The sequence below is a fragment of the Tiliqua scincoides genome, chromosome 8 (assembly GCF_035046505.1).
Source record: "Tiliqua scincoides isolate rTilSci1 chromosome 8, rTilSci1.hap2, whole genome shotgun sequence".
Taxonomy (NCBI): Eukaryota; Metazoa; Chordata; class Lepidosauria; order Squamata; family Scincidae; genus Tiliqua; species Tiliqua scincoides.
Genome location: NC_089828.1, coordinates 45,808,404 through 45,827,632, shown reverse-complemented (window position 1 = coordinate 45,827,632; position 19,229 = coordinate 45,808,404). Strand labels below are relative to the sequence as shown.

The 19,229-nt window shown below is 44.8% G+C and overlaps 1 protein-coding gene across 1 annotated transcript in view; it reads left to right on the top strand.

Annotated features, from left to right (window-relative positions):
• The window catches only part of TAOK1 (TAO kinase 1), a 97,649-nt gene extending 82,586 nt beyond the window's left edge, over positions 1–15,063 (top strand). Inside the window, exons 18-20 of the mRNA XM_066636667.1 lie at positions 3,292–3,504; positions 3,919–4,101; positions 9,623–15,063. Of these exons, the coding sequence (XP_066492764.1) occupies positions 3,292–3,504; positions 3,919–4,101; positions 9,623–10,084 (858 nt within the window). The 3' untranslated portion in view covers positions 10,085–15,063. The remainder of the gene's footprint in view (positions 1–3,291; positions 3,505–3,918; positions 4,102–9,622) is intronic.
• Positions 15,064–19,229: the final 4,166 nt, after the last annotated feature.

Genomic DNA, 19,229 nt, shown 5'->3' with positions numbered 1-19,229 from the left:
TATTTTTGTTCTTTCATAGGAAAACCATAATTTATTATAGCGGGTTGCTGTAAATTTGGAGAAATCAAGTTTGGGCTGTGCTTTGAATGTCCTGAGCCACCTCAGAAGTCCACTATCTCATGTTAGGTACAAGATACATGCATCTAACAATCATCATTACAGTATTTATATAATATAAATGAGTGGAACACAGATCATGAAGAATATGAATGAATCTGTAATTAAAAACAGATGCAGAGTGCATAAAGGATAATCCAGAAGGAATAAAAACTCTGATGTTAACAAAAGTGGCATGGACTGTATTTAATGTATCAGTAAGAACTGTTCTTCTAAAACAGCAAATTTCAATCTTTCTCATCTCATGGCACACTGACAAGGCACTAAAATTGTCAAGGCACACCATCAGGTTTTTGCTAATTGACAAGGCACACCCTGATGCCAGTGGGCGACTCACAACCCCATTGGCTCTCCTAATTAATGATCTTCCCCAAATTCCTGTGGCACACCTGTGGACCATTTGTGGCACACCAGTGTGCCATGGCACACTGGTTGAAAATGGCTGATCTAAAATCTTAACGCGCAGGATTTGTGTGTGTATGTGAGTATATATGTATAGAGAGAGGGAAATATGACAAAAATAGATGTACTGAGGCCTGATCAAGCCTTTGTGTGAAGTGAAGCCCTAAAACAGCCATTTTCAACTACTGTGCCATGGCCCACTGGTGTGCCACGGATGGTCCGTAGGTGTGCCTCAGGAGTTTGGGGAGGGTCATTTATTATTTTGGCCATTGGGGGATTTGAGCCCCCAACCAGCAGCGTGCTGTGCCTTGTCAATTGTCAAAATCCTAATGTGTGCCTTGGCAATTCAAGCACCTTGTCAGTGTGTTATGAGATGAAAAGGTTGAAAATCACTGAATGTATTTTTTGCCACTGTTAAAGCCAGGGTCAAGGGGTTGAAGGGTCAGAGTTGCAGATGAGGTAAGAATCAGCACATCTGACACTTGCCTTCTTCTGACCCTGACTCAGTATGCCGTTTGATACAGTCACTCCATTGCTGTACATTATGACATCTCAAAGATTGAAGGTTTTAGCATTGTCACTCCTTCCATTGGCCACAGAGCCTTCCTGGTGGTACAGTGCTTGGAGATCCTGCATTCCAGGATTTGACCCAGATAATGCCCCAAAGTCTTTCCTCTCTCACTGCATCATTGAAAGTTAACCCTGCCCTTGTTGGCAAAGCAAGGTTCCTGGGTGAATTTGCATGCAAATAGCCTTTCTGGGATGCCATCCAGGCCTGGGCCAAGTGTTATGTCTTGTGATATGTCTAAGCAGAGAGTGATTGGTCACCACATTCACAGCAGTCCTAAACCTGGACCTTTGTAGATCTTGTTATAAATGCTATAAATCAAGGCAGTAGCTAGTTAACAGTAGCCAGCTGTTAACAGATGAATAATGGAAACTGTTCTTTACCTTAACTCTTCCCTTGTTGTGGCCAGTGTATCAGTTTTCAGTTATGCCAGCTGGTCAGCCACACTAGCAATTCCAAGAATTGCTTGTGTCACTCAGCTTGGATGCTTTTGTTGTGCTGCTCCAGGCTTTGGCTGCCCTCCTTCCTCCTACTAAGGCAGAGTTTCCCTTCAGAGAAAGATCTTTGTGTTTTTGTAGTTATTTTGACTGTCTTAATTATCATGCAAATGAACTCTTGCTGCTGAGAATAAAGGCAGCATAATCTAGTTGGGAGCTTGCCCCTCTGTTAAAGGTCTCAGGGCTGCAAAGCTGCCAGTAGACCCTGGCACCCAAATGAAAACTGACAGTAGCCAGACCAAGTGCAGCAAGGTGATCCTGCTACTGAAAGAGGCCAAATCCAAATAGTTTTAATTGACAAACGAAGGACAACAAAGCTGACTCTTCAGATGGTGTCAGAGTGGAATGTGAAGCTTGATCTCTATGGTTCTGTGTAGGTAATTTAGCTTTCTGCTTCTTGATAAAGAAAATGAAAGGGTGTGTTGGTCTTCCCCTTTGTAAGCGCCTGTGTTCATTCAGTGTCATTGAAATGCATTGAGAGAATGTATTGGTCTGTTGTCCTTCCCTTTAGCTTATGAGAGGCCAAAGGAAAATAGATCCTACATTTTGAGCTGCAGGCATCCTCTGTGGCCAGTGGGGTTACTGTGATGCTGCCAATAGGGGGCCTCTTAAGGGAGTTGATGCTTGTTCCACCTAGCTCCCTGGTGACCTGAGCTGGCTGACTGGCCAGCCAGACTGCCAGTCAGATTTCTGCAACCAGGAGATCTTAGTGTTGGCAGCTTGAGATCCTCTGGTGCTGTTCCCAGGCTGCCTTCAGGATGGGAATGCCTGCTGGGATTAATGTCATTCTCATGTCACTTAGATTCCTTCTTTCCTGGCTCAAGCAAAATCCAAAGGTGAAGTGCCCCTCTAAGCCTGGCACTACACTGGCTGAGGGAGACAGATCTGCTGGGAAATCTCAAGTATAAATACATGGTGGCCAGCCAGTAAGCCCCAAGGCATACCATTTTTTGAGGCAAGGTTGAAAAATGCCTGTTTTTCAGTTGCATTGCCCTCTCAGAGACAGGAAGCTGAGAGTATATACTCTTGCTTTCTTCCTCTGTTGTCTGAACAAGAGGTGGGAAATTTGGCAAGTAGCACTGTTCTGCCCTGAAGCCATGCCTCAGGCCAAGTGGAAATCTTATTTGGTCACTTCTCTAGCTTCTGAGGCAAGAGTTACACATTCCATGGAGACAGTCCTTATGCCACCATCACCCATCAGAGGTAACTATGGCACTGTAGTTATGAGTCATGCAGCACAGCCTCCTTGTCATATCAGTTATGCTGGTTATGGCCACACAGGTTTGAGGAACTCTGACCCTTGACTGTTGACACCTTAAAGACTAACATATTTTTAGCATAAACTGTTATGGCTAGAGCTCTCTTCATCAGATGCATGAAGTTGCCAAGTATATATATGGACAGAGAGAAAGGGAAAAAACTAACCAGTTGTGCCAAAAGATCATGAAATATCTGGATGATAAAGTCTACTTCAGCAGTTTTATGCAGGAGTCTCCTTTTGAACTTTCTTTATTGAAGAATATTGACTTTCAGATCACCCAGAGTGTTTGGGAGGTTGAAGTAATTTCCTCACTGATGTAGATAGTGGAAGGGCATTGTTGGCAAGCTGTTTGTTAATATAATACCATCCTTATACATATCACTTTAGAGTGAAAAACCATCCTCAAAATTTGTTTTTTTTTTGTTGTTGCCTGCCCTCCCATCTAGTCTAAAGAGCTTCAAATAAAGAAGCAATTCCAGGACACCTGCAAGATCCAGACCCGGCAGTATAAAGCACTGAGGAATCACCTGCTGGAGACAACACCAAAGAGTGAGCACAAGGCAGTCCTAAAGCGGCTCAAGGAAGAGCAGACCCGGAAGCTGGCCATTCTTGCTGAACAGTATGACCACAGCATTAATGAAATGCTCTCCACACAAGCTGTGAGTTCCCCTGCAAAACCTTTATTTTCTGATGGTGCGTGACTGGTTGTCTCCCATCTAGGGGTCAGTCACATAATCAGTTATCAAATGTGTCTCAGGGCTGCTGAATCTGCAAAGCCTGAAGTTCCTTCCCTTTGGCAGGGTGGAAGTGCAGGGCTGATTCTCAGTAGCCAACTTTTCAGATTGCTCTTTAGAAAGTGGTTGTGGTAGTCGTTGCTGAGCCTTCCCACTACTGTACTAGGGCCTGCCATTGCGGGTTCCCTGCAAATTGTGGTGGTTACTGTCTCTCCCTCATCTCACACCTTTCCCAGGAGGTGTCACAAACTTCCTTCCACAGCATCCCCACTGAATTTATTTATTTATAAAAATGTATATCCCTCCCCTTTCTTGAGAGACCTGCCTGTCTTTTTACAGCTGCGATTGGATGAGGCACAAGAAGCAGAGTGCCAGGTCTTAAAGATGCAGCTGCAGCAGGAACTGGAGCTGCTAAACGCATATCAGAGTAAAATCAAGATGCAGGCAGAGGCCCAGCACGACCGGGAATTGCGTGAATTGGAGCAGCGGGTGTCTTTGCGCAGAGCTCTCCTGGAACAGAAGGTATGAACAGAGAAAAAGTGGCAGAACCAGCAGCACAGGTTCTGCACTCAGGCAGTCTGGGCTCTCCATTGAAAAAAACTGTTCTGCAAATTTACTCATTTTTGCAAAACCCTTATGCAAGTTGCAGGTTTCCTCTTTGTTTTCACAATGAATTCTGTACAATTTATTATTGTAAGTTGCGGTTTTGCTAGTCATTGAAAGAGATGAGGAATTTTGGGCAATTCTGTGGTGCAGCTAAGAGGCACCTGGCATTTTGACCGGTTTGCTTCCCAGCCACACTTATCAACATTATCCTTTGGTTCATGTCTAGTATTTGATCACAAGATGTGCTGAGTAAAGAACCCACCATCCCCTAATTCATGGCAGGACAATACTGGGTTTACCATGCCAGTACTTTGTATGTCTGGGTGGGCAGGGGGACATGAGAACAATCCTGATGCTCCAGTGCCAGGGCTGTGGGCAGGGTGCAGACTCTGAATCACATTGGAGTTGGTACTAGAGAATCTACTGCCCTTCTCATTAGGACATCCTCTGTCATGAGAACAGGTGAGGTAATTGTCACATTGAAGAAGGGGTCCTTTGCACACTATCATTAGAACCAACACAACCAAGAGTTTTGCAGAACCTTAAAGAATAGCTAATTTTATTTTAGTACATTGTTCGATGAACTGCAGCCTGCTGGATGAAGTGAAATTCTCATTAGTCAGGCATATGACCGCATTGAAATAGAGAGAAAAAATTGAAAAAGTAGGGTCAACACTAATAAAGCAGTCTCCCTCACTATGTTCTGTTAATTAAGTAAAGTATTGTATAATCATTAGAATGGACACACAGTTGAATCAGCCTGTAGTCTTTATTGAAGAGCATCAGTTCTGCTGTGCTGACAGTATGATGGGTTGCCAATCTGGTTGTCCTAGCTGGGCCCCTGTGTCTTTGAAAATTGCATGATGGACAGCAGAGGAACAGGTGCAACTTCTCCCATTACTCTGTTGCCATGCAGTGTTCCTCTGACATCCATCATGCTACTTTCATAGTGATGGGAGTCCTAATAGAACAAAACACAGGAACCTGCAGTAGCATAGCTAGCTTCCCAACAATTATTGCTGCTGTCGACCTCTATAGATTGCATAACATTAGGAATGAGTTACCTCCTTCTCTCTGTGCATGTTGAATGGCTGCCTAGTTGCAATTTTTTGACACTGTGGAACAGTGTCTTGCAGGGCAGTAGAATTCTGCCCAAACTGACCATTCTTTCCAGCTCTGCGCTTCTCGTCTTCCCCCACAAACCTGTTATGGTTAAACAGTGTTGCAGTTAAAACTAAGTTATAACAGTATCATACAAATTCATTGGTGTTGATTCAGTGTGAAGAATTGAGCTACAATCCTATCCTCTTCCAAACTGGCTTAACTCAAGGATAGAGTTACATTATTCAAGCCAAATTTATTTATGCTGTTTTGGTCTCTTCTCCACCCCACCCTATCCCTGGGCTATTAACAGCTTTGGATGATTTATGTAAATGGGAAGGATGTGAGAGGAAAGGGTTGAACCCCACCTCCTACAGCACCATATCCAGATTTTTAAAGCAGTCATGTGGGCAACTAAGCAGAGACCTTAATCGTGGATCTCTGATGTCACGTCTGGTTTGGCCCTTAGTTTGTATGTGAATGTCACTTGTTGTTTTCTTACATTGCATCTGCTGGGTCTCCACTGCCACCTGGTGGCCTCCCAGAGTGTCACCATGGACAAGCATGTGGCCCTTGCCCATCTCCAGTCATCTGTTGGAAGTGGGATACCTGGAAGTATAGATGTTGCACTGGGTGGGCAAATCCAGAATAAATCTTCAGAATATATAGCAGTTGCCTTTTCACACAAAGGCGCACAAAGTGACATGCAGGTTCCACAAATAAGGGATCACCAAATCTAAAGAAATTGCCCCTCGCTGCGAGACCTGATCAAGAGGTGGCTTAGGGTTTTTCAAGGAGGCACACTCATGCTACTGGTGGGACTATCTATCGACTTGACTTTTGACCTCTGTGATGGTATTGGGGAGCATTAGTCCTTTTGTTGACCTGCTTTAGGATGTAACAATGGTGTTTCCTTTTAAAGGGGTGTATGTTTAACATCATGTGTGGGCACTGAACAGGAGCTCTCCATTACCATCTTCTGAAATCTACCTTGCAGAAGAGAACAAAGCCTATTAAAAGCTCTGTCCTGGCAAGGCATTCTGGAAGGATCCCATGGTCAGTGGTATCACAAACTACTGAGCAGTCCAGCAGAGCTAGGGGCACCACTCCTGTTAATTCAGTTTCTGGCATACAGCATCCGTCAGGGCAGCCAAAGCAATTTTGGTCCCAAAACCAGATCGGAAGCCAGACTGAGATTGGTCAAGACACTTGGTTGCATCCAGGAACCTCTTTAGCTGGGTCACCACTACACTTTTCAGCAGCTTGCCCCAAAAAAGGATTTGTTGAGACCAGTAGATAATTGTCCAATACAATTGAACAATTATCTCAGGAAGGCTTTTTAAAGCAGAGGCTGCACTATTTCCATCTGAAGGTAGGATGGTACAGGACCTTCTGACAAAGACATGTTTATGTGCCTAAACATAAGGCAGCTTTTATTAGCTAGGATTGGTATGGCTGATAAAACCTTACCAATGGTTGAATACATGGATCATCTTGCATTCATGAGCACCCTGTAACATCCTCAGGCTGCATATGTTGAAAAGGATCCAAAACAACTAAACAAGTTAGTGCAATGGGGAACAGGTAGAGGGGAATCCAGGTTGTGACAGATGAGTTAACTTTATCTTCAGAGTACTTGCCAACAAATTACAGTAGGTCCCCAAAGTATCCTCCATACTCTGCCAACCCAGGTGTAATAGGCAGTTTAGGGTGCAATCCCAACCTTGTGTTAGGCCATAAAGCACATTTGCACCTCCTTGTGTGTTGGTTGAGCCAGCGCAGGGATACACTTCATCCAGCCTCCACACTGTCTTGGGGAGGGAAGGTTGTGTTGGTAGCTCAGCCGAGGCAAGAGTCTGGGGAGGGTGGGTAGACTGTTCCAGGGGGTGGCCAGACGGGGAGCAGGAGGCAGGGCTGAGACCCAGCAGTTATGCCAGATCCCAACCCTGTTTCCCAAGCAGCTCCAAGCCACTCCGTTCTCCTCGGACTTGTGCCACCTCCTGAGGTGGTGCAGGTCGGAGGAGACCCATTGGGGCTGTGGTGGCTTACCCGGGGGTAAGGGGAAGAGTTTCCCCTTGCCCCCAACAGGGCCACCTCTGGCCCCAGTCTTGCACCGGTTTACTGCAAAGGCCTCCTGGCCTGCCTGTTCCAATACAAGATCAATTGCTCTGTTAGTTGCTTGGAAGAGCTCTGCAGTCACAAAGGTGATGGAGAAGTAAGCCCCCATGGAGTAGTTCCTCAAATGGGATCTAACGGTAGAAGTTGTCTTCCACTATTGCTTAAGACACTTGTTAGCAACTCCTCTGAAAAGTCAGAAACAGCCTGGGATTTGCAAATGGGGAGAGAAGGTTCAGGAGCTGCTCAGTTAGCAGTGACCGCTAGTTCTGAGTGGTGGAATGTTTTACCCAGCAAGACTTGGAGTCAAAAAGGGAACAAGCAAGTGAGGGCAGGCAACCTATTGGGGCCTAATATGACTCACAGTGGAACAAATGACTTCTTAAATAGTTAATCCAGTCACTTCTCCTGAGAGGTAGGTAGGTGGCAATGCCCCAAGTCTGTATGTCTGTTTTTTGGTGGAGTGAGCAGCAGCTGTCATGCACATGACTCCATTTGTCTGAATTGTACCATTCCAGGGCACAATTGTACCATTCCAGGTTGGTAACCATGCTTAAGGGCAATTCTGAAGTGGGAATGTTTTGTGGTTTAAGCCTAATTCTTGTTGGACAATTACTACTTGTTGTCCAGCTTGTCTCTTTGCCTTGCAAAGAACTTGACATCACCTTTTGGAAGGAGGAGCATTTATACCCTAATCCAGTGTTTCTCAACTAGTGGTACAGATACTACCAGTAGTACTTGAGGTGGAGTCTGGTAGTACTTGCAGGAGCCCTTGACGCCTACTGCCTGGTAGCGAGACCAGGAACATGACACAACAGCGGTAGGAGGCTCCAAAGCATGCTTCTCCATGCTCGATAAAGCCCTCCCATCCACCCTGAGCCTCTTACTGGTGTTTGTCACGTGTCATCTAGCCTCCCAACTCAGAAGTAACTGGCAGTGATGTCATCGCCAGCTTCATCTGGTGGTACTTTGAATAGGTGGACCATGTGAAGTGGCATGGTGAAGGACAAATGTTGAGAAACTCTGCCCTAATCTGTTGAAAGATTGCATTGAGAACCAATGTGAATGATTGGTGGATAGGTGTATGTTAAGCCCAATTCATTCTGACCAAGTCCAGTAGGTCATCATATTTATTACGAACGGCATTCTACCATGCTAGTGAGCAGCAGCACCTTGGGACTCATGCTGCTTTAATTTGGTTAAACCAGTGCTATCTCCTTGACCTGTCCTAAATACCCCTTCAGGGTACTCACAAGGAAACATTTGCCTGCACTGGATGCAACCAAAGGAAGTTTCTTTCTAGTCCAGTATTGTATTGGCCTCTGAACTCTTGGAAGCAAGCCATGCATTCAGTAGCCGTGTTGTTCTTTTTGCATCTCCCCAAAGCATCTGGCTGATGATAGTGAGTTTGTGGCCTAGTCCTCACGGAAGTGGACTGAAAAGGTTGTGGCAGAGAGGGACTGCAGGATATAACAGAATCTGGATAACTGAAGTTGTTCAGGACTGGCAATATTTCCTTAGAAAACAGAGATTTGCACTGGCCAGGTATATTGTTCCTGACAGGCTATCTGAAGTGAGGTCACTATTCTCCCTATGCCATTTTCTTTGGGCTATTTGTTAATCCCGAGCATTTACACCCAAAGAGAGAGGGTCCAGAACTTTCTTAACACCTACCTTTATTAGTTCACAAGAATTGTCTCTCAGGAGGTGGGGCTTCCGGATGAAGATTCTGCTGCCTTGAGAATGAATATATTTCAGACATCCGCAGAGAATTCTTAATGCCACATGAGATAGCATCGCCTGAGTTTCTAATATCTGAGGTGCGCATTTGTTTCTGCATTAACAGAGCAACACTTTGATACCTGAAAGCATTTGCATTTTAGTACATGTAGAAGTTAAGAAGACCCCACCTGTGTACCTGCATGAGCGATGGGTGAGTCTTCTGACAGAAGGGGGCAAGCCCAGAGCTGTAATGGATGGAGAGAGACAGCAGCCAGCCTTTGTTGAAGGCAGGCACTTGTGTTGTGTGTCCAGAGGGATTGAAGGAGGCAAAGCTACTCTAATAGACCAGCCAGAGGTACAGCTAGTGGGCAGCTGCTTGGTGTTCACTGAAGCCTTGAATTCTTTCATGATTTTATTATTGCTGCATATTAGCATGCCCTGGAGCACAGTTTGAGGATTAAGTTCTAAAATTTTCTTTCTTTCCTTCTCTCCTGCCCAGATAGAGGAAGAGATGTTGGCGTTGCAGAATGAGCGCACCGAGCGAATTCGAAGCCTGCTGGAGCGCCAGGCCCGGGAAATCGAGGCTTTTGATTCAGAAAGCATGAGGCTAGGCTTTAGTAACATGGTTCTTTCAAATCTCTCCCCCGAGGCGTTCAGCCACAGCTACCCGGGAGCTTCTAGCTGGTCCCACAATCCTTCTGGGGGAACAGGGCCTCACTGGGGTCATCCCATGGGTGGCCCACCACAAGCTTGGGGCCATCCAATGCAAGGCGGCCCCCAGCCATGGGGTCACCCCTCGGGGCCCATGCAGGGTGTACCCCGGGGTAGTTCAATAGGGGTCCGCAATAGCCCCCAGGCTCTGAGGCGGACGGCTTCTGGGGGACGGACAGAGCAGGGTATGAGCAGGAGCACGAGTGTCACTTCACAAATATCTAATGGGTCACACATGTCTTATACATAATAACTTCCAACCTGTACCCAAGGGTGGCAATTCCACTGGAGCAATCTGCCAACAAACTGCAGACAGACAACTCTCCCCAGGAGCCGAAGCTGGGCAGTGCAGTCTCTGAGTGCTTCTTGGCAAGCACGTTCATTTGGGAGTGTTGCATTTGAAGTTTACTAATTGGGATGTCATAGTATTTGGTTGTGGAGATCTTTTACCTTTTTGTTTTAAAGAAGCAATTTAGAGTTTGCTAAGAGAAAGAGGATAGCTTTTTCAGTGAGGTGGGTGAAGTCTTCCTTTTTGCAGCTGCTTTGAACAGTGCAGAAAGGAAGAGCAGGCATCTCCTTGCCTGACCAAATTCCCCTGACATGCTGATGGTGAGTTTACCTAGCTGAAGGTGAGCACATGCACTCTTTGGTTCCCCCTCTGTGCTTAGTGCCACTCCCTCCTGAGTGCTTCATGGGGTTGTCCTCTTGCCAAGAAGGGACCAAATGGAAGCAGGTCACAAAAACGGGGTGTGAGGACCTTACCAGCTGGGGGAAAGGGGAAGTACAGACTCTTCATGCCCCAGTTGCTCGCTTTCTTTTTATTGCACTAGGAGGCAAAGTCAGTTGTGTTCTCCACACAATAGCTGGGGTAGCTTTGCACTGGTAAAGCGCACCTGCCAAGCACCCTGCTCATAGCTCAACCCAGCAGACTGTTGTGTGTGGTGGTGGCAGGAGGGGGAGAGGTGGGGCCAGGATGGAGTGCTCTTTTTACTGGCTTAATACTGTGACATCTCATTTTAGTTAAGCTTCAGAATGATTTGCAAGATGCCCCGAATCGCCCTGGTCGCTCTGTTCCGTTCTTTGAAAACTTTAAGACTCTCAGCCAATCAACCCAAAGTTCCAGAGGTATTGTGAAAGAGGCCATAAGTTTGCACGCATGCCATTGATAGGCAAGGAGCTTTTCCTTCTGACACTACATTTGCCAGTTTTGTTACCCTTCTCGGGCTTGCCACAGTTTCTCGTTTACATGTAAAGCTGTAGCCAACTGTTTGAGTGTTTTAGTTGCCACAGGGGAGCCGAGAGCCATTGCTGTCTCAGCTGCTGACTGACTTGTTGCTGCCTCCTTAGACATTTGCTGCACACAACCAGTCCTCTGTACGAAGTCTCGGTCGCTGTGAATTCTTCACAACGCCATAGTCATTGTGATTGCTGGGTTGATCTCTTGGCCACTTCGCTGGAGGCTTTTTTCTGCATGCATGCAGATTCCGGGGGAACCTAAGAGCAAGGTTTTCTTAGAGGTAGAGCCCTTTTGCACACAGTCTTTCAAATATCTTGTGCCAAGGCAGCAAAAGGTCTTTTGTTTGGCTTCAGAAGGGGCTAAATTGAGAGCAGTTTGGCCCACGTGAAGTTTGAAAAAAAAAGAGAGCAAAATTCCTCGCACTACAGGCTGCTCCACTGGGCGTTCTTTGTAAATTGATTTCCTTGCACACTTGAGAAAACACTAGCTACTAACTCTAGGATTTGCCTTTTAACACATCTATAGGGCTCAGAAATGCGAGGAGTTTTTTTCCGAATGTGTTTATGTCCCTGTGACATATTTGTATAGAAATACTCTTAATGTGCGTCACACTGCTGCTCAGTTCTTTTTTAATCAGCGTGACTTTTTAAATTAAAAACCACTCCAGATCCTTAATGTTCAGCGTTTCTCTCTCTCTCTCTCTCTCTCTCTCTCTCTCTCTCTCTCTCTCTCTCTCTCTGTGTGTGTGTGTGTCTGACCTCCAGATTGATCATATCACTGGGAATAAAAATGAAACCATAATCTGGGGAGGGGGGAAATCCTTCTATTGCTGAACTGTGCAGTTATTTCCATTGTGATCTGGAGGCGGGGGGGGGGGGATGACATCAAAACAAATATTTGTTGGCTTTATATTCCAGACCATGTGTGTATTCTCTGAAAATGTCAGAGTACTGAAATCCTTTCTAGCTGCCTGGTGTCAATCCTTCAGTGAAACTAAACCAATTTTTTTTAAGGGGAGAGAGTGGTGAGGAGAAATGTACACTGAATTTTAATGCTAAAGCCCCTCACTCTGCTCCTCCTAATTTAATCCCCTATGGTATGTTTCCCTTTCTAGGGCAGTTCCATCAGGAATATGATGGTAATATAGATGTGTTTTTTGGGGGGTGAGGAGTTGTTTATGGGACTCTGCACACAGCAGAACAATGAAAAGATCTACCTGAAAACCTGTTGCTTTTTTCATTCTTCTGCTTGCAAATATGATGAAATTTGATCTTATTCAGAGTTTTTCTTTTAAATTTTATTCATGTGATGTAAAAGCACAGGCTAAATTGCTGCTACTCTCCCCGCCTCCCCCCTAAACCTCATGTCAATTTCAATATTAGTGCTTTTTTATTGGAAAGAATTATGGTGTAACCAGTTTCTTTTCCCCTATGTATATCACTACATGCCAGGACCTGGGCTATTCAGTGAATTAATATTTTAATTAAAATAGTTTGCAAAAACTGATTCAGGACATGTAGTCTGAACGCCGTGCGTGTGAGTGTGCAATGTGCTGTGAAGAACCAAGTGAGCTGAGCCAGCTGAATGTTTTTTACTGGCCTAGATTCTCTTTGATAATTGAGACATGTATATTAGCAAAGTGCATGTTAATGATGTCAACATGTGGATCCCATCTCTGCTTGATTGGAAATGTAAAAGAAGCTGTTTGGCTTTTTATTGGTGCATGTGCTTTCTGAGTCAGTTTGCAAACTTGAGAGATTTTTCAGAATTTCTTTACCATGCTGCCATCTACTTGCACCCCCATTCTCATCTCTGGGAGTGCATTTTTTGTCATGCTGTCTTTTAGTTTCCATGCATAAATTAATCTCTTAAGATTACATTATTTTCCTTAGTCACAGACAAAATCGAAACTACCTAGTGCAGAAAGTGTGTGCTCTCTCTCCCCCCCCCCCCCAAATTATTTGGCAACAGGATTTACTTTCCATATCCCTGTCTCAGTCTCATCTTAGTGCCCTTTAGATCCTTAGAAGTGGGCTCTTCCTTCCCAGACAAGCACAACTTTTGAATCTAGTTTGGGCTCCTGCTAGGAAACTGCAGAGAACTTTAGAAGATCTGTACATCTTAAATTTGATAAATGGCAATGTCATCTTCATGGGCATGATACTGCTCCTGCTAAGATGGAACCCAGAAAGGGAGAATGCAGGTAGGCAGCTGCCAATGGGCAACTGGATCAGACATTTTGGGTGGAATCAAACTGCTTTTGGCAGCCAAAAGTGCCGTTTGTGTCTGGAAATTTTACCCTTTTCTGCCTTGGACTCTGTTTCAAAATCTGTTTTCAGTGTGGAAGGAGAAAGATACATGGCAGAAATTGTTTCCCTGCCCTTTTCTGTTTAAAGGATGGTAGTTCTGGAACACTTTTGTATTAGTTCTGTTGCAGCATCAATCAGGAATTCTTTTTAAGAGTGTAGATTCATTTTAACCCTGTGCAGAGATCACCATGCAAGCTCCTGCCTTCTTGCAACTGAAGAGAGAGAGGTGGGAATTTGCAAACTGGTCTTGAAATTACTCCACCAGGGGATATTTCTGCAGGTGAATTTTCTTGCACTAGACCAGTAGCCACCAGCCCATAGGCCCACCTTATAGGTGCAGAGTTACTTAGTGCCTTCCGCTTGGATTACAGAGTCCAAGGATAGCACAGCCTCCATGGATCGCAACCTACCTTAAAACGCACATGTCCCTTGGGATTACATTTGTAGAAGACACATTCATGTTACACAGATGGCTCTCATTTGTGTGTATATTTATATACTCTTGTGTGCCTACCATGTAAAATATACTTCTGAACTCTCTCTGGCCAGTGTCATCAAGACATACAAGGTCGAGCCATGTACTTTGCCTCTGAGGGAGGTGCTAGCAACCCATTGTGTACCTGGGGTGGGGGGAGGTCAGCCTGAGTCAATATGAGGTTGACTTGAGGGCAGTGAAAAAGGCCCTGCCCTTGTCAGTAGCTGGAGGGGTGCGAGGTCAGTTCCTTATTGCTTCACTTTGCTCTGGAATCTGGAGTTTGCATAGTGTGTCAGGGAGACAAAGAACCAGTGCATTGAGAACAGAACACCGATTTAATTCCAAAGCTTGCAGGTGGTGACGATCCTCCAGTCCGTCTCTGGTTTCTCAGTTTGTATTGCCAATGGCAAGTATATGTATAACTCGGAAATGCCATGCTGAGGGCAACATGAGGTTTTCGGCAACCCCCTTTCTGCTGTTTTGTTGGGAGCTGTTCAACAGGCGAGGAGGTTCAGGGCCTTTCAGCTTGTATGCTATTAGGAATAGCTTGCCTTTATGGGAGGATTGCATTTATTGGAGGGGCCTGATACTGACAGAATGAAACCCAGAACTACCCAATTAACTTAAACCTGCTGGATTTACTGAACACTTTGAATCTCATAGGCACATGGTGGGAAAAGCCCCTGTGGAAAACCTTAAGCTCTGAAACAGACCCAAAGCACCAGCACTTCAGGGCCAAGAAAGGTTTCTTTTGTAGTTAGCTCACCCTCTTGTACAGGGGAAGCCCCAGTTCATGAAAGGAGTGCAGGATCTCCTGCCTGGAAAGGTACCCTTGAAGCAACAGTGGATGAGGGATTTGGTGAGAGATTGTCCCAGCATACAGAGGTGAAGCTGACTGGTTTGTTGTTCAACTTTCCCCTTTTTGTATGCTCTGGTAACCATACAGCAGATAGGTAAGAAGGGGACTGGCTTTGGATTGGACATGTCCTGGCCTTCAGCCCCCAACCCCAACAAAGGGCTCAGGGTTTTTTTTAATTGTGCTACCTCTACCTGTCTGCATAATGTCACCATGACCTCTTTCAAAGAGCTCAAACCATAGGAGATTATTTTGACATTGCTTAGGAAGAGCACATTAAAGCTAACAGAGGAACCCTCCAAGGCAGTGTTACCAATAGGTACCTGTTGTGCTATTTTGTGTGTGTGTGTGTGTGTGTATTATGTACTCACACACAGTATATGTTTTTTTGCAGGTAGCTTTTCAAATTAATTGATTTGGAATAAATTGCTTTTAATTTACTTAAGCCTACCTGCCTCTGAGCACAGAAACTAGTTTACTTCTCCCTCCCATCCCATCCCCCCCAAAAACTTTCTGGTGCTGATAATCATGAACCCAGTTGTGTAATTCATGTGTTACATGAATCCAACATCTGGTGCTTTTGGAACCAGACTTTCCTTCATCTCTTGTGAGAGCCCTTTTCCAAATGCTTGGGTAAACATGCTCTGGAGGTTGAAAGGGCTGCATCAGCAGGAGAGGGCATCAAGCAAACAAGGCTTGTGTGAACAAGCAGGGTATTTAATTCACAGCACTGAGTGCCTGATTGCAATTGTCCATCTCCCTCACTCCACCCGCCATTCCATTTTTAGCAAATGAGGGGAAAGACATGTGAACCATTCCTAATTCCTTTTTCTTGGCTACCCAAAACCTAATGTTGTAACTGGTTTGCCAACTAAATGCCCCTAGCCTCATGAGGACTGGTGCCCTGCCAGGAGGAAGCAGTGTGAACAAAAAAGGCTGTTCTTTACCACCACCCACACACATACTGCCCTCTCCCTTTCAAAATTACGGGTAACTTGGAATGTGTACTGTGCTGAATTTCACAGACGGCTTGTTCAGAGAATGTGGGGTGAAAATGCTGTAATTTATCTGTACATAGTATAGCGAACAAATTGACCAGGGTGCGTGTATGCATTTTTCTTTTGAAGTCTGAAGACTTTTCCCCCTTCTGTTTTGTACTAAAGTTTAAACAAAGTCTTTGTATGTGTCAGGTGGCAAGCGCAGAACCAAACTTGAGCTAGTGTTCTGTGGGCTTGAGGGGGCTAAGTGTCCAATAGGAGAGATTTTTGTTCTTGTATTTGCAGGGGGAGGTTGTTTTGCAAGCATCTCCCCCGTCTTAGCACAACCACATTCAATTGGGACCAGGAAACTTGTTCTTCTATTTTTATTTTTTTATTTTGGGGGGGGACGACCCAAATGCTGTAGTGAAGAGAAAGAAATGAATTTATCCCAGTTCCATGCTTCTGTGGTCACTCCCACAGGATCAGGAGACGAGAGCTTGTGAACTGAATTTTGCAAAGCATGTTTTTGGCTTGTGTGGCAAGGAGGTGAGCACTTTGCTGGTGAAAATCTCAGCTTCAGTTGTTTCAACCATTTTGTCTTGTTTGTGTGAATGGAAATAAGGGGAATGGGAGTAGCTAGGAGTTAACTGTGGTGTTTGCTGCTGAGCGTGTGAGCAGCCATATGAGTCTCCTGTAAATGTAGTTTTGAGACTTGTGGCATTTGCCTGTCCATTTATCTGAAGTCAGGTAAAGAAGTCTCCCCTCCCTTCCGCACCACCCTGTCAGTTATCCATGCAGAAGTGTTTAAGTGGACTTGGCCAGTTGGCCCTCTCACTAAATGCTTTTGCTCACTTTTTTCCAAGGGGTTGCAAGCAGCTGAATAATAGTTCCAGCAGTCATTATTTAGCAAGGTTGTTTCAAGAAATGAGCACCTGATCTACACCCCACCTACACCTCTTTGTGTCATACTGGGGACAATGTGTGTTCTGTGTGTGCAATCAAAACCGTGTGATCTGGGCTGAAAGGACAGGGGAGCCATAAGCAATGAGAGAGAGCATTGAGGGAGATGGGTACATATGCACCCCTAGATGTGCCTTCTAGCACATTTGATCATCCTCTTATTTCTTCCTGGTTTTAGCTTTTTCCCTTTAACTTCTCCAGTTGAGATCCTACAATGCATCCCTATCCAGTTACCACCAGCGAGGGAGTGAACTTTGATGTAAATAGTTCTTAAACTATTGCACACCACACACATGAAGCTACATTGGCTGAAATTGTTGTAAGTGTTCAAGGTGTCTCTCTCTCTAACACTTCTTGTGTTGCTGAAAGTCCTTTCTGTGTTCTTCCTGGGGAGAAGGCCTCAAACCCATTTTCTGGTAGTTGTAGGCCAAGGCTATCAGCACCAGGTTGTTATGGCTTTGTGTCCAGTGGGGTCTCTTAACCACCCAGTTCCTCTTGGCTTTAATGATCAAAGCAGGTGACTTCCTGCATGTCTTTTGCAGTTAAGGCCTGAGAGGCAAGTGCGTGAGATGTGAATAGTGTACATTTGATATTAAAAAAAAAAAAGCTTGCTTGTATTGTGAATATTATTTTAAAAACAAAAGATGAGACTTGATTTCTAACAATCTATTAACACAACTTCAATGTCAGTTTATCTCATTTGGGGTAAAAGAGCATCTTGAATGTATAATCTTTTTTGTAAGCCAGGTTGGCCTATTCTGCCAGCCAGCTGGATGTTCTATTTATTAATTAATTCTCCCCCCCCCCTTTTTGGCTTCATGATTTTTCTAGTGTGGGTCTGACTTTATCTTTACCCCATTTTGCACAAGGGTTGCGTACATTAAAATTACAACATGGCTTTTAAAAAAAAAATCTTTTCTCTCCCATCTTTCTAATCTGTGTTTTGATTTTGTTCCCTGTTTCTAGTTTTATCTTGCAAACACCGGGTCATTTTTTGAACAGTCCACTATAAAAACACTGAAACTGTCAGTTGATTGAAAGGAACAAATTGAAGGGCGGCCTTTGCTGGTTGGAGCTGAACTGTTAAAAAGGAGATGCACACCTGTAGCTGCCCAGAGCTCAACCTGTTGAATGAAAGCAAGTTGTTTCACTCTTCTCTACATAGTGCATATGCCTTTTGTTGCCAATTGTGGTAAATTGGAAGTGACCCTTGATTTTGGACACAAGACTTGCCAAAAAGGGCATGAGTGAGATGAGTTTGAGAATTGAAAGCAAGAGGAGCAGAGGGATTCAGCATATCTTCTACCCCACCCCCACAGAGTGTGTGCATGTGCGTGACCGATAGGTGCTGCTTTTATAGCCTCTTGCACAGAAGGAATGTCCATGGACATTCTTACCCAACTAAGGGGTTGCCTGCCCTAGTGCTGTGCATCCTGGCCCTCTGCCCAGATGTTTGCAAAATATTTTTTTACTAAAAGCATTAGGAAAGGTCCCTCTCTGAAGCCAACAGAGCAGTCTGTAGTTCAAGCTTAGAAGGAGCAGGTTCAAATCCTACCTGACAGGCAAGAAGAAGAGCCATTCAAAGCCCCATCCACCTGGCTGTGAGCATGTTGTCTGGCAGGATTATTTCCCCAAATCTTTCTAGGTGGAGGGGGGGGAGCAGTTGTTCAATTCTAAAAGATCAACTTGGAGGCATATAAGGTTGGCTGCAAGGCAGCATTGTGGGTTTCACTTATCTTTGGGTGGGTTTCAGGGAGTTTCTTTTTTTAAGCTTTCTTCTGGGCAAGTTGGCCTCAGAGGCCTAAAGAAGGAACAGGTGTCTCCACTGCCATGGTGGCAGTTCCCAAGACACCAGAAGACCTGCTCCCCCCCCCCCCCCGGCTACAGGTGTGCATTTTCCTTTAGAGGCAAAGTGTGCCAGGAATGCTTCTGGTAGAGCTTCTATTGTACAATATTCTTGTCAGTATTCCGGTATTCTTCTGGTTCAGACATACATAATAGCTCTCTTATATAACCTGTATTAATTGTATAGATTGTGCATTTAAAGCTGTTACCAAGTTGTTGGAAAATAAGAGAAAAGAGGTCATATGTAATATTTTGTTTGTAAGTATCCTTTGTATCATAGCAAAGGAAATGTTTAAAAAAATGAGCTGTAATAAAGTAATTTTAGTAGACAGCATGTCTGCTTGGATTTGTCACAAGGTGGAAAAGACCAGGATTAGGCTTTGCTTCAATACTCCGTTCCCTCTGAAGTCCAGAGATGCTGCAACTGCCTGTTCTGTTGAAGCACAGCACTGAAAGATTAGCTGGAAATGTAGCAGAGGGAGAGGCATGGACCTGCAACCATTATAGTTGGATTAGGGAGGCTACCCCATATAGTTCTTTCATGAGGCCATTCTATCCCATAACAATTTAAATAACATGTTGACTCTGCCACCAAAAAATGTGTGACTCAACCCCACAACATTTGCTATGGTCCTGGGGTTCAGCTTCATACATGCTGGGAACCCTATCCACATAGTTTTATATTTTACAGAAGATTCTGGGGTATATTCTTTTCTGTACCTCATTGGTGCCC